This window comes from Balaenoptera physalus, assembly GCF_965194825.1.
Source record: "Balaenoptera physalus genome assembly, chromosome: 14".
In the NCBI taxonomy this organism is placed as follows: Eukaryota; Metazoa; Chordata; class Mammalia; order Artiodactyla; family Balaenopteridae; genus Balaenoptera; species Balaenoptera physalus.
The window spans coordinates 9,142,349-9,158,733 of NC_138893.1; the positions used below are offsets into that span (position 1 = coordinate 9,142,349).

The following is a 16,385-nucleotide window of genomic DNA, read 5'->3' on the forward strand; positions in this document are numbered from 1 at the left end:
AAGACAAGAAATAGCAAGTGTTGGTGAGGATGCAGAGAAAAGAAAACATTTGTGCACTGTTGGTATGAATGTAAACTGAGGCAGCCACTATGGAAAACCGTATGGAGGCTCCTCAAAAAAATGAAAATAGAAATACCATCAGATCCAAAAACCCCACTTCTGGGTATTTATCTGAATGGAACAACAGCACTAACTCAAAAAGTTATATGCATCCCCATGTGCACTGTAGCATTATCTACAATATCCAAGACATGGAAACAACCTAAGTGTCCATCGATGAATGAATGGATAAAGAAAATGTGGTATTATATATATACATATGTATACACACACACACACAATGGAATATTACTCTGCCATAAAAAGAATCAAATCTTGTCATTTGCAACAACATAGACAGACCTTGACAGTATTATGCTAAGTGAAATAAGTCAGACAAATACTGCATGATCTCACTTATATAGAGAATCTAAAAACAAAAACAAAACAACCAGACTCACAAAGAAAAGACTGGTGGTTACTAGGGGCGATGGGGGGGTGTGGTGAAATGGGTGAAGGGGGTCAAAAGGTACGAACCTCTAGTTATAAAATAAATTTAAATTAAGTCCTGGGGACGTAACTTACAGCATGGTGACTATAGTTAATACTACTGTATTGTGTATTTGAAAGTTGCTACAAGAGAAGATCTTAAAAGGTCTCATCACAGGAAAAAAAATCTTTACATGTGGTAATGAATGTTAACTAGACATTGTGGTGATCATTTTGCAATACACACAAATATATCATTATGTTGTACACCTGAAACTAACATAACTGTGTATATGAATTGTACCTTAATCAGATAGATAAAGAGAGAGAGAGAGAGGTACTAAAGCAGTCCCATGGGGAAAAAAGAAAGAAAAGACAGGGCGCTGAAGCAGGAAGGGGTGAGACCACGATTCTCTCTTCTTCTTTTCCTAGTTCATGCGTCCTCTTTTGCGTGAGTAGGACTCAAGCTGGGCTAATTTTGCAGGCTTTTCTGAGTGATGCTGTTCTCTGTAGCAGCAGCAAGACCTTTAAACTGAATAATAATACCCCGTCTTCAGGAAAATGATGGCCCCCTTTACTGTCACAAAGAGGACAGCAATGGAACTGGATGCTTTAAATTTCTTTGACAGCCATCAATCAGAAACAATTCATCCCAGCTTTTCATTTGTCTGTAACTCAAGAGGAAATGTTCTCCTCATGTGTCACTGAACCTATAAGCCAGAACTTGTAAGCTGATCGTAACTCCCAACCGTGGGCATGGTTCTCAAAGACAAATCATGTCAGATGTGTCCAGAGGTAAAAAGAGCACCGAGGATTCAATCCAGTGAGTGTGGGCGACCGTGTGTCTCTGCTAAATGTTTCAAGTACCCCAATCATCCTTCAATATGCTGTTCTTCTCTGAAAGGCAGGGAAAAAAACTGGGCTCTACCCGATGGGTTCAAAATTGTATGTGCCCCTGAAGTACTTTATGGTCAAAATTTGGTAAAAAGGAATATGGAGTATTATCTTACTATCTTTCTTTTGTGTGTGTGTTTGTGTGTGTCCAAAATTTCTTTGAGTGTGAAATAAATACAGACTCTAGTGAAATTTAAAAGAAGTCATATTTTGATCACCATAAAGCCACTGTGGAAAATAAGTGAGCACAGCTTTTAACAGCTAGAAGCTCAGTGTGACATTCAGTATCTATTTTAACAGGGGCCCAATTTACTCAACACTAAGAATTTGACTTACTTCCTGGAATTTTTCTTTTTTCTTATCTCTTTTTCTTCGTGCTCTCAAAATATATCTTTTACTTTATGTCTTTGGCTATGTATTAAATATGAGTGAAATTCAGATTCATGTGAACTTTATGAGTCTGGTTCTAAATTCAGAGGGAAATAAGACAATTAAAAATTTCATTAGAAGTGGAACCAGTGTGCCAAAAAGCTTTTAAAATAACAAACTTCTTTAAAGAAAAAAAAAAAAGTGCTTACCATAGCAGAAAAAAATAAATTGACCACATAGACTTGTCCTTCCTCCCAGGCTGATGGCGATGGTGGGCCTACGTCCCTGGCTCAACAATCACACTAAGAAGTGTTTATCCCCGTGGACAAGTGTTGCTCACAGCACTGATGAGGGAACTCCTGCCTCCACCCTCCCCAGACCCAGCAAGGCTCCGTCATCCTCTGAGCTCCTACAGCACTTTCTGCTGTTCCACTCACCTTGCCCTGCAACTGCCTTAGCTCCCCAGCAAGATTTGAGGTTTTCTTCAGGAAACTGGCAAATACTGATGATCGCTTGGTGACAGTAGGTGCCTGGGCATAGCCACCTAGTGGAGGTCTCACCTGGGCACACGTGTCAGTGGCTCCCGCTCTCTGGACAGAACGCTGTTTGGATAATGGGCGTGGAGGTAACCACGTGCCGGTCCTCTGAACGCTCCAGGTCAGCAACAGGGAAAGCTTCAGGTTTCCGCTTCACTGCAGAAACATCACTAAAGGACTTTTATTGGGCCACAGGAAGCAGGAAGAACACCTTTTATCTGGGCCAACTATGTATTACGTTTTAGGAAACCCCAGAAATATGGGTCAATTCTTCACCAGCCCAAGTAACAACGGGAAGCCAGGGAAGCACTTCAAAGCTGAGACCATGGAGAGGAAAACGGTCACCACAAGGTTAGTTGTTGATGCTGTGATCCACCAGGACGAGAATATCCAGAGACGCCAGCATCATTCAAAGTGTGCATGTCCAATATTTGCTCACAAAATGTATTACATGATGTTCTACACTTGTGCTAAGCGCCATTTATTTGTCTGTGAACTTCTAAGCAGCCAATTACTTACATGTAATTTTTATAATCCATAGTAATAGCTTAGGCTCTTGTTACACACAGCACATCATAGGTACAAAGTATATATTTGTTGAAAGAATAAGGGAAAAAAGATAATATGTAAAATAAATTGACCTTCAGCTTCTAGATTCTGAATCTAATTGCATTTGTTTGATTGCTCATTATAAATAAATGACAATGGATGATACTGTAAAAAAAAAAAAAAAAAAAAAACCACAAAGTACGCATGTCCAGTTCAAGGGCAAGGTTTTTATTACACTCATTCTTCTAAACAGTTTGAGTCTGGCTGACCCCAGAACTCTTAACATGGCAGAGAGCCCCTCAGAGGTAACTAAGTCCCCATTTTACGGTTCCTGAAAGGATTCTTATGGGACCCTGCCAACCCAAGGTCACACAACCACTGACTGGTAGAGTTCCCATTCCAATGTTCTTCCCATGATTAATAAAGATGAAAATTTTTAAAAAGTAATAATAAAATTAAATTAAATTTAAAAATAAAGATGAAAGTAAGGGGATAAAACCGCTGCACTGGATGCCCCTGTGATGCCCTGGAAGTCACCTCACCATCTAGAAGCTTCTCACGTGAAGAGTACAGATTCTGACAGGAACCCAGGGTCTCTCCCAGACTCACTCAGACTCACTTCATCCTTCCTTTATTCTCTTTCTCGCCTCAGTCACTTGTCTCAGTCACCTTCCTCTCAGTATCTCCTCACAAGGCTGAGATTTTGCAGGATGGGGAGCCCAAGTAAGGTGTCAAGAATCAGATTATAGAAGGTCCTGAACCTGGGAGAGAAGTCAGACTGGGTGTGACAGGAACCTGGAACCGAGGAGTGGTGGCGAGAACACAAGGGTATTAGGGGGATGCAAATGGCAGGAGAATTCAAGGGGGGCTTCAGTGGCTGGAGGAAGGGGGAAGGCTGGAGGAAGGGGGAAGGATGAAGGCTAGAACAAGTACTGGGGTACGAAAGATCTCTAAACCTGTGCTAGGTTGCCAGGGAAATCACGATAGGAGATGATGACAAATTAGATACGAAGGGATCAGAAAGAACTAAACGAATGCACTGAGCACGTATCATGAGCCCGGCACTGTAACAGGTTTTTGCACATAAATTCTATCATATGAGCTTAAACAATCCCTCTGAGATGCCTAAAATTATCTTCAGGTTTTAAGGAAATTTTTTAACATTTTCTCAAGTCCATAAGCTAGGTCCTGATGGATTCAGGCCTCAGACCCAGGTCTTCTGGAGGTTTGGATCACACTGGTGTTTCTAAGCCAGTGCCACTGGCCAACGCAGAGCCACTGGGAGCAAGAGCCACTCAGGGGACAGAATACACGTGTGCTCAGGACAGTGTGTCCCGAAGTAGGAGGGGAGTTAAAACAGAGGCCGTGGGCAGCTGGAAATGAGGGTCCAAAGGCTGTCAGATCTGGGTGGCTTTCTTCTACAGGAAGGAACGGCTTTGGGAAAGTTCCTGGCATTCCTCTGGCTCCCAGAGCTGCATGAAGCGACTGTTAAGGCTTTTCAAACTCTGTTATTCCAAGGACCCCAGACTTTGTGGCACAGATAAGCTCACGAAGGCAGAAGAGCGAGAACTAGAAATAGGACAGTATCTTTTGGGACAACCAAAGACTAAGAGTAAAGGGAGTGAAAAGAACCCCTAAAAAGCATGATCGTAAATGTATAAAAATAACTCAATGTATCCTAGCTCCAAAGCCAAACAGAAGAGCTTCAAAAAGGAGAGCAAGATTAGTAGAGTTTGTGAGGGCTAAAGGAATAGGGGTAGAGAGGAATGTTTAGATTTGGCACAGAGGCGATTACTGGTAATATCACCAACTAAAGTGATTTTAACAAGAGAAGCTAGGTAACAATTACCAGGCGGGGTGGAGACAAGCAGTGGGTGGAGACTACATCTGGAGGAGTTGAGCAGCTAAATAAGGCTCTCTCGGAGTCAAACAAAGAAATTTTAAGATGGGAGAAATTAGCATGCTTCAAGATCAACCAGAAGGAACAAGTGGAGAAGGAGGCAGAGAAAGGATGGAATTCATGCAAGATTCCAGTCCTGGACCAGCGAGCAAGTACTGCGCTGAGATCTAGGACACACTAGGGATTGCAACTTTAGAAAGGAGGAACGAAACATCCTTATCAGCAGCTAGAAGGACAAGAGGGCAGATTTAGACAGTGAACCCTGTGAAGGTGACGATAAGCATAAAATGGGGCAGGTGGGTTTAGATCTACTCTACAAAGAAGAATGGTGTGCTGATGAGCTAGCTTTTTGGCAATTCTTCAGAGATTTTTCACACACTTTGCATTACCCTACTGCTGCTATTATGGGCTGAATGTTTGCGTCCCCCCGTGTTTCCTATATTAAAATCCTAACTCCCAAGGGGTGGTATCAGGAAGTGGGGGAGGTAATTAGGTCATGAGGGTGGGACCCCCATGAAAGGGATTAGTGCCCTTATAAGAAGAAACACAAGAGAGATGATTTCTCTGTTGGCCATATGAGGATACAACAAGAAGACAGCCATCTGCAAACCAGGAAGGAGCCCTCATCACACAATGGATCTGCTGACACCTTGATCTTGGTCTCCCCAACCTCCAGAACCATGAGAAATAAACGTTTGTTGTTTAAGCCACCCAGTCTGTGGTATTCTGTTATAGCGGCCCAAACCAAGACAGCCACTAATCTGGAGTGTGACACTGGGCCAAATCATTTCACCTCTCTGAGCTCTTCCTTATCTGCAAGATGACAGGGGAGGGAGACGCAGGGATAGACAAGATAACATTTTCCAGAGGTCTCTTCCTATCCAAATATCCTATAGTTTCTACATGTGCTTTTTCCTTCTAGTTGTTCCACGCCAGGCTCTAAATCTTTTCTTTGCAATTATAATCGCAGACCACTTTTTTCCTTATTTCGAATGCTTCCCTAACACCTACTATCACGCCATGCACACAGAAAGTGTTTGACAAATGTTTTTCTAAATTAACAAAAAAATCTCCATAATGTCAGAGTTTCAGGAGGCAAATGTGTGCCTCATCACATCTTCCTCTTCCCCAAGGGCTATTTACAGAATCACTGTCACCCAGAAGTTGTAATCCTTTCTCTGGTAATTCAGCCTTGATAAAAACACTTATCTAAAGCCAAAGGACAAACAAGATGGAATGTCAAATAAATTAGCGCCCTAAGTGTTTCAGATCCTGCCCTTCCTGCCAATGTGTACACACTAATTTCTAGATTAAGAAAAATACATGAAAAAATAAGCCTGGGTGGGCTTTCCATCAGTTCCTTGAAAAAATACCACAGTGCCTATCTATCAAAAGATCCTCATGCCTTCAGTATCAGGGGAGCAAAAAGGGCTCACCCAGAATCTTTTCGTTTGTACTCTGTGACATTCCTACAGCTAAGAAAACTGATTGTGTCTCCTGTTTGTCTCCTGTGAACCAAAAACATGCTTCAGCAGCTGATAAAGCAGCCTTTCTCTCCTGGAAAGGACATCAGCGTAAGATCTGAGTTTTAGTCTTGGTTCTGCACTGCTGAGCAACTGACTTTATACAATTAACCTTCCTGGACCTCTACAAACTGGGGCTACACATTCCAGCCTGATCTATTTCACCGTGTTGTGCAGTGGCATTTATACTTTATGATTATTACTATTAACTGCTAAATCCTTTCTAAGATGCTTCCTATCAATAGCAAGCAAGATGTGGAAGCAATGGGAAGAAATCTACGGTGAAATAGTTCATTCTGCAAAGGAAGGCCAGAGAAAAGCTCAAAGCATTCCTATCAGAATAATTTTTGCAGCCAGGACTAAGTTTGAAGTCTCAACCTATGCACAAATGCAAAACTACATGACACAGTATATCCCCAGAGTAACTTCACTGTGCTTACACAAATGAAAGAAAGGCAAAGTACTTAGAAAAATCAACTCCAGACAAAGGTTATTTTACATCATGGTTTTCTTAAAGTCAAGGAATTCCAGTTCATTGCTATATTGGTAAGTTAAGGACATTTTTAAAATAAAATAATCAACACATTCCAAATCATGGATATGTTTGGAAATGACGGTGAATAAATCCATTATGGGCTGAGGGCATATTTTATGATAGGATTCTTCTAAGTGTCCCAGCACGTCCAGAGTTTAAACATATGTATTCTTAATTTCTCTCAAAGATTAAACATATCAGGGACTTCCCTGGTGGGGCAGTGGTTAAGAATCCACCTGCCAATTCAGGGGACATGGGTTCGAGCCCTGGTCCGGGAAGATCGCACATGCCATGGAGCAACTAAGCCCGTGCACCACAACTACTGAGGCTGTGCTCTAGAGCCCGAGAGCCACAACTAGTGAAGCCCACACGCCTGGAGCCCGTGCTCCACAACGAGAAGCCACCGCAATAAGAAGCCCGCGCACCGCAACGAAGAGTAGCCCCCGCTCGCCGCAACTAAAGAAAGCCAGCGCGCAGCAACGAAGACCCAACGCAGCCAAAAATAAATAAATAGATAGATAGATAGATTTAAAAAAAAAAAAAGATAAACACATCGGAGTGGGCCTGCTTCTAGCTGGTGGGAAAGCCACTGAATGGAAGATGATCGTTCATCTATGTAACCATTTGAAAGGAATGTTAGCAAACTCACAATTACATAATGGAAAAGAGCTGGGAGAGGGACCAGCAGCGGCTAAATACAGTGAAAACACCCTCATTCACAAATGAAGAATCAAGTCACAGCAGCAGACGTAACTCACGGACACAGTCCATTAAAGATTTCACCTTTGCTTCCCTTGACAGTGATTACAAACCTCTTCCAGAAGAAGAAGGAAGAAGAAAACTTTCTGTGGACAGGAAGATTCCAAAGATTCTTCAGTGAGCTGCCACGCTTGAATAAAAATCCAAGAGACGACTTAAGGTGCTCTACTCAGAATATATGAAATGTCCAGTCAAATTCGCCATTATGGCCTCTTAACCACTAACACTTTTTTTAAGCACAACAGCTTTATCCATAATCTGTAACCGTTTTATGTAGATGTACAGGTTGTTAATACTCCCTGGGCTGCTTAAAAAAAAAAAAAAAGAAGAAGAAGAACCTCATATTGACAAGACTGCACGCAACAGAGAAAAAAATATGCTCCAGAAAAAAAAAAAAAACAGATGAATTTACCGCTAAAAACTACATCCTCTCCATTCCTAACTCCATTAACATTTCTGAACCAACAACAGAAGAGAACAGTTAAGAGAATAAAATGGAAAGGAGCAAAGGCAGACAGAGGAATAGTAAAGGGTTTGAGAATTTCTGTCCTGAAACGGTAAAATATAGAGGGGAAGGCATGTTTTCCTTTTAGATGTTCATGCCACACCAAAAAAAAAATTCCCCTGCTCCACCATGCTACTTCCTTCAAGGTCATTTATCATCAGCACAACAACCTACGGATGTTTTATTAAAAGAAAAATCCCAGCCCAGGACTGCCAGATCTCTACCCAGGAGCCACTTATCAAAGGTGTCACTGGGGCTGACAGGCAGCTGTCCAGGGGCACAGACTTAACATTACTTTATATGTACAGAACCCCATCAGCAAGCACATTAGCTCCGCCCCCATTAAGTATTCTGATAACACCACCTCCATGTGCTCGGCTTAACATTTAAGCCTGCAGGAAGCCCTTGAGTGCACAGAGCCTTCCAAAATTTTCTAGCTAATTTTAACCCTATGGCATTTGAAAAAAAATGAATTTAAGAATTACACAGCAACTAAATATTTTATCCACCCAAACAAAAAATGTCATGGTACTGAGAAACATCTTTTCATATGGTTTTTTATTAGTTATTTAAAAACCATATAGACAGTTGTCCACTAAAAAAACAAAAGTAAACTGTATTCCTAGTAGGCTTACAATATTCCCCATGAGCAAGGTTTTGGTGAACTGGCTCTTCAGAGTTGGGTGGTGGACCAGTAGTACCACCAACAGCACATGTAATGGTGCACGATGTGCAGCTATTAGGTCAAATCAGTCGCCATCTGATGTGTACCCTGGATTTTTATCCTTTCGAAAGGCTGCCCGCCCCACCCCCGCAAAGCAAAACTGAGTGCCAAAAAAAAAAAAAAAATTAGAAGAGCAAAATGGAAGAACTGGCCACTTACAATGTTCTTGGACAAATGTACTGTTTTCACTTGTTCAGCCCCCAAATGCGTCATTTAGGCTACTTTCACACCTAAAAGTTGGTATCTGGTTAATATCTCAAAACGCAAATCTCTCTCTTATTTTCTGTGATCGCGGAGGTAACTGTAACTGGGCAGTGGCAGCTTTTTCGCTGCTGGGGAAAGAAGAGCCAGGAGAAGCTGCAGTCCTGGGGGTGGGGGGGGGGACGATGACGGGGAACCCTATACGGGAATATCCTTCAGAGACGAGGATACAAGTGCAGGGAAAGGAAAGACCAAAACGCTGCAAACGCTCACTAGGTGCTTCTTGACAAGAAGTTACGGCATTTTCTTTTGCCAAGGGGCTCTCCAGTCCCCGCTTCGAGGTGAGCAAAGCCTCAGCCTGAGAAGTATCTGCAGCGTTCGAACAAATCAGCGACACGAAGGAGCAGCGCCAGGAGGTGCTTAAGGAGAAAAAATTGTATGAGTGGAGCCAACATTCCCCTGCTGCCACCCAGTGTGGAAATTCCGGGCAGCCACCCTGCCCTTACACACACACACACACACACACACACACGCACACTTTGCTGCACTCAGCGTTCAATAAGCCAACATTTACAGAACGACACGTTCGCGTTGTCCCCCGCCACCCCCGCGCGCGCGTGCACGCACACACACACTCGCTTCCCATCCCTTCCACGTTCTGCGAGCAGTCACAGCACCACCAATGGCCCCAACCCCAGGGACCGCGCTGTCCACGGAGGCGACTCTCCCTCCCCTGCGCAGCACCTCGACTTGGGGGCACATTCTGCCCCGCCTCCCCGGCCCCGACCACGGCAAGTAGGTAAATCCCTGGGTTGCGTGATGGCGCGCGGGTCCAGCCCGAAAGCCCGAGAAACCGCGCCGCGGCGGAATTCCGGGCGACTGCCCGCGTCCCCGCCGGCCCCCGCGCCCCACGCGCCACCGGGTCTGCACCCTGCCCCCGGCTGCCCGGAAGATCCCAGCCCCACCGACCGGACAGGCCCGACCGGCCGCCCCCGCGTCCCCCGACTCCCGCAGCTCCGAGGCGCCCCGCGACCCAGCCCGTGCGCCGCCCGCCCGCTCGCCGCGCTCCGGACGCGCTCGGTCCCCGGGCTTTACACACGCGCGCACGGACACGCACCCTCCCTTCCCTCGCCCCGGCACGCACACCTGCGCCCCCCGGGGGATGCCCGGCTCCTCCCGCATCCCCGGGGGCAGCCGCCGGCCCGCCCGCGTGTCCCACTGCCCGGACCCGGTCGGTGGATGCCCCGGCTCCCCCTGCTCCCCGGGGAAGCCGAGCCGCGCGGCACTTACAGTTCGCAGGAACTGGATCTCATCCTCGCCCTCGCCCCCATCGGCCATGGCTCCGCGCCTTCTGGCCGGGGCAGGCTCCCGAGCCCCGCGGAGCCCGGCGGCGCTGGCGGCGGCGGCCCCTCGCGCTGTCTCTGCTGCTGCTGCCGCCCGGAGCCGGGGGCGGGAGGGAGCCGCGGCTGCTGGGCGCCGAGCGCCAGGCGGTCCCCGCCTGCAGAGCGGAGGAGGAGGCGCGGGCGGGGGCGGCCGAGGCGGGAGCCTCCCTGCGCCGCACTGTGCGGGAGGACGGCGACCCGGCCCGGAGGACGGGGGCAGGCGGCCCCGCAACCCCGCCGCGCCTGCTTCGCGCGTCCGGCCTGCGGCAGGTCGACTGCTCCGCCCCGGCTCCTCCGAGCGAGTGCGTGGAGCCCGCGGAGCCGCGCTGAGTGCCGCGGTGGGGGCGGGGACTGGGGGCGGGCGGGCGGGCGGGCGGGGAGGAGCTCGCCGGCTCCCCTCTGCTGCAGGTAATCCGCAGCCCGCTCCTCGGGGCCGCCAAACTCGAGGCCCAGCGCCGCTTACTGGCCGTGCCGGGTATCGCGGCCGAAGCGCGCCCGACGAGCGGGCAGCCTTCCACCTGCGCCCTACTGTTCCCCTGGGCTCCTGCACCTGCCCCTTCTGACCTTCGAAACCTGGGCTCGGCATTCCTTTCTCCTGGAAAGGGCTACCGCGCTAACTTCCACAGCACTTCGGATCGCAGGCAAGAATCATCTTTCACTCGGATGCCCGGAGTGGGTCCCCTCCAAATAAAGGTGACACAACACATGGTATTTTAAACTTGGATTACCTCTGTTCCCGAGCAGCATGAGAATTCTTCAGTACCTAGTGCCGTTGCACCATGCTTCTCACAGATCAACCACGCAAAATGCATGGTACGCAGAACTTTAACAAATTCATTCAACAAATACATGGTGAATGCCTATACCAGACACTGCAGTATAAACAGACCGGAGTTTATACTCTAGATTAGAAATGCAAACCTTAACAAGGACTTGCGATAAAGGATGGGATGATATCTATCAGTATGAATCATTGAGGCGGTCTAAACTCGGACTATGGCACCTGCTGTCCTCACTATAAAGCCGTTTATTTCTGAAGAAACTCGAGCGTTTCACCACAGGTATCAATATCTAGTTCCCGCAATCCTCCGTGCAATTACCCTCCAAATTTCCGTGTAACAAACGGCTGTGACTAAGAAAATGCAGGGTCTGAGACAATTTGGATAAGAAAGCACTTATCTCTTGCTCCTAGTGCACGACCCGTTCATTTAAGATACTTAAAAATAAGGATATGCAAAACAAAAGTTGCAAATGTCAATCCTCCGAAGATGCAGACACTGTGAAGTCAAGGCTTTTCATCAATTTACCTACACTGCACATTTTGCAGCATATAATTAGTTATTAAAATCTGCCTGTAAGTTCTATGCACCTTACGTCTTATTTTCAACTTTCATGAACTTTATACTTACCGAGCTAGTTTTGCATATTTCCAGCAGAATGAATAACATAAAGAATATGCCTATAAATACTGTCCCTCCTGGTGAGACTAGTAATGCTCTGCTCTATCTTATGACAGTAATCATCTTACCAAAGTACTTTACATATTCTTGTATATTGATCCATAATGACTAACCAACTCTTAAGGCATAATTTACATGAATTTTTACTCCTAGGAACCACTAAATGAGCAATCAGGGATCTCATAAAGTCCCCCATGAGGAAGGGCTTTATTCTGAAATTGATTCTTCATTTTATGTTAAATAATTTGATCTTCCAAATTTATGACATATCAAATTGTCCCCTTTCCAAGTATTTTATTCTTAATTAAAACAAACATCTATACTGTATGTGCAATTACTCCCTTCTACACATATGTTAAGTAAACTATTATAAAAACTCTAACTCACCAGGTTTTCGTTTTGGCATATTAACTAGGCTGTAAACTTTTCTAACAAGAGCTATATTTCGTATTTTATTAATTCTCTTAACAGATGTGATATATAATGCTAAATGGCCTAAGTACCCAATGATTATTATTCACCATATAGAGTCTTCAACAGCAAATAGAGAAGAGGATGGTTACAAAACATACCATTTTTATGGACTTTAAAACACAAAAATAGAATACTGTGAGGTTTATGGACCTCCAATCTGTACTAAATATATAAAAACATGTTTGAGAATGATACATATTTATTTTTAAGAGGAGAACTAAAGCAAATATAGCAAGTGGTTTAACACTGGTGGTGAGTATATGGGTGTAATATTATTGGGGGTACTCTGATTTTTTCATATATTTAATGATTATAAAAACTGAAATAATTTTTATGAGGAAACTACTAAAGCTTTTAAAAACTATGGAAATTTTTTACTCACAGTATTTTTTAAGATTTGTTCTGGCTGGTGTCATTTATGTATGATTTCCTAGTCTCTTCTTCTGATGAACAACTGTAGCAAGAAAAATTGGTTTTGACTGAAAAGATCATAGAATGATAGAATGAGAACTAATCTCAATTTTAAATATAATTTTAATTGAGAGAAACAAATATAATTTGGATACAGCTTAAAGTTTCTGTTCCAAGTCTTTAATTCTTATTATAGTCTTAAATTATAAGGGATTAGCAAGTACACATTTTCAGACACAGAACTCCAGTTCATAAAATAGAAAAAATATTTTGTTTATCTAGAACTTTCATAAGCATCCAATACTTGATATCTATGAGGTTTGTAATTTTCACAAAATATTTCTTTTTTCTAAATGCATATTATATATAATAGTCTATTTTGCTTTTTGTTACTGAAATTTATCATCTTAATATTGCTTTATTGGAATAGATGTTGTGTTTCCCATAACACTCCATTTCAGGACTTTATTAATCATAATATAAAACAGTTTAGAGGATGATATTTCCACATTTTTAGTCCAAGTTTGTGGAGTGTTTTTCTTTATGATCCATTTTATGTCATGCAAGAGAGGGGAAAAAATCATATTTCTTTTTATTTTTTTAATTAAGATATTTTTTCTACAGTCACCTAATCAAGAATGGGCCAGCAGAGCCCACTGTTCACTTGGCAGAACTTTAGACATCCTTAATGGAGAAAAAATTGAGACAAATGTAAGATTTTTCATTTTGCCTTCCAGTTTAACTAAGTTCACCGATGTACACAAGCATTAGGAAATTAACTTCTTCTTCAAGGTTTCTATGAAAGTCAGCTAAAATACTCAGTGTTATTTTAATTCAGCTTCTTTTCGTTAAGATCACATAAGTTAAAGACCTTAATGCGGAAGTGAGAGCCTCTGGGATTGTCAGTGGGTCATTATAAAATTACTATTGGAGAAGCCCTCGCATCTAGAGATTAAGCCCTTTCCGCGTTAACTCAGATTTCCAGTTTCAGTATTTCCACGGAAGGTTTCATAGCATTTCTTCTTATCGCATTTCAGAACTTAACAGACCAAAATTGCAGAAAATTGCCGTTTTGTTTACATCTTTTATTGCATGTATCCTAAAATACTGTAGTTACGATGCGCACCTGAACTAAATATAAACACCGGTAGATCCCAGGTACTCTCCGCAAGCTGGCCCCCAGGACAACAGGGCTGGAAATAATGTCAAGGGTGATGATGATGATGATGATGATGATGGTGATGGTGATGGTGATGGTGATGGTGGTGGTGGTGGTGGTGGTGGTGGTGGTGATGGTGATGGTGATGATAACGGCTCATTGACTAGTTATTGCGCTCCAGGCACTTTATTTTTATGATTTCTTTTCATCTCCACCGCAAATGCCATTTTAGAAAAAAAGAGACCAAGATTTACGCAAGATTACACAGCTGCTGAGTGGTGAGGCAGGGGTCTGAAGACTCCAAACCTCAGCTTTTTATCACTGTTTTGTGCTATTACTCCCCCCAGACCCCAGCATGAAAAACACAAGAAGAGTCTAGACTAGCAGGAACTAAAAACAAGGCTCTGGCAGCCCCAGGAGATTTATTGCTGGTTTCAAGCCAACTTTAGGAGTCCTGCTAGCTCTTGGAGTGCCAAGTGAGTTCTGGAGAAGGAAACAAGGATTACTATAGCTCAGAAATAAAATCTAACTCATGGGACTTCCCTGGCAGTCCAGTGGTTAAGGCTGTGCGCTTCCAATGCAGGGGGCACGGGTTTGATCCCTGGTTGGCGAACTAAGATTCCCACACGTTGCCTGGCATGGCCAAAAAATTGAAAAACTTTAAAAATTTTTAAAAATTAAAATCCAACTCATGCCCTCCTCCATAGTTTGGATTCTTAGGGGAAATCCATTTTTGCAGACTTGAAAGTTATTCATCACTATCTCATCAATTCCCTAGATTGATCTTAAAATTACAATCTAAAAATTATGAAGCCCCAAACTATAATTAGTCTTCTGATATCCAGGGTCAGGACTGAACTGAATATAGATGACAAAAGTGAAGGTGATCTATCTTTTGGGGTCAACAGAGCCCTTGACTTCACAGAGAGGGTTGACCCTACATGACAAAAAGTTTGCTAATTAATCACCTTCTCTACTGAAAGAAGTGTCCCTGAGGAGGTGTGGGCTCCCCAAAGACATTCCTAACCCAAATCACCTCGCTGCCTTCACAAGTAGGTCACTGTGACTATCACATACCCCCTAAGGCAGATCTTCCTCCTGGTGTGACTATTCATATTGTACCACAGCTCAGATCCAAAACCTAATCATCCTCTGTGATTCCCCCCTAGTATGGGCTGAATGTCTGTGTGTCCCCAAAATTCATACATTGACACCTAACCCCCAAATGATGATATCTGGAGGTGGGGCCTTTGGGAAGTAATTAAGTTTAGATGGATCATGACAGTGGGACCCCCATGATGAGATTAGTGCTCTTATAAGAAAAGGAAGAGGGGCTTCCCTGGTGGCGCAGTGGTTAAGAATCCACCTGCCAACGCAGGGGACACGGGTTCAAGCCCTGGTCCGGGAAGATCCCACATGCCGCGGAGCAACTAAGCCCGTGGGCCACAACTACTGAGCCTGCACTGTAGAGCCCTCGAGCCACGAACACTGAGCCCGCATGCCACAACTACTGAAGGCCGCGCACTTAGAGCCCGTGCTCCGCAACGAGAGAAGCCACCTTGGTGAGAGGCCTGCACACCGCAACAGAGTAGCCCTCGCTCGCTGCAACTAGAGAAAGCCCTTGCACAGCAAAGAAGACCCAACGCAGCCAAAAATAAATAAATAAATAAATTTATTTTTTAAAAAAAGAAAAGGAAGAGGGGAAAAAAGAAAAGGTCATGCAATTACACAGTAAGATGGCAGCCGCCTACAAGCCAAAAGAAGTATACTCAGAATGAAAACTACTTTTCAAGCACCTTGATCCTGGACTTCCCAGCCTCCAGAACTGCAAGAAATAATTTTCTACTGTTTATCCAGTCTATGAGATTTTTATTAAGGCAGCTCGAGCAGACTAAGGTATTCCCTTACCTTCATCCCCAACATCTTTTTGGGAGATGTCTTTTTATATGTCTTTTTATGGGTAATAAGATGCCTTCCTGATTCTTCTCTTTACATTCCAAATTATTTCACTAACTTTGCAACCAATCTTCCTGGGTTTTGTTCTTTACCACTGTGAGTCATATTCCAGACTCCCACCAGAATAACCTCATATAACAATGTTTCCATCTTGTCACTTCCCCGCTGAGTAAGAACTGGAGCCATTGAAGAATGGTTCCCAGACACTTACCATATTACATTCAAACCCCTCAGCCTGGCATTAGAGGCCCACTGAGATAGAGTCTCCTGCAAACCTTTTCAACATTTATTTCCAAGGACTCCCTTGTTTTGGCTCCAAACCAAATTACTGTTTCCCAGATAATATGTATGCATTAATCGACCATGTCTTTTCTTATGCTGTTTCTTCTGCCACCTAGGGCCAGAAAATCCTGTCAAAATCTGTTCCATCCTCCAAGGAGTAATTCAAAACCTACTTCTGGGATTTGGATTACTCTCGCCAGAGATTCTAACTCTCTCCTGGGAATCACAACTCTTCATC

General features: G+C 44.1%; 1 protein-coding gene across 1 annotated transcript in view; it reads right to left on the minus strand.

The window, feature by feature from the left end:
- The window catches only part of RYR2 (ryanodine receptor 2), a 732,481-nt gene extending 721,792 nt beyond the window's left edge, over positions 1 to 10,689 (minus strand). The window contains exon 1 of the mRNA XM_082425485.1: positions 10,314 to 10,689. Within this exon, the coding sequence (XP_082281611.1) occupies positions 10,314 to 10,361 (48 nt within the window). The 5' untranslated portion in view covers positions 10,362 to 10,689. The remainder of the gene's footprint in view (positions 1 to 10,313) is intronic.
- Positions 10,690 to 16,385: the final 5,696 nt, after the last annotated feature.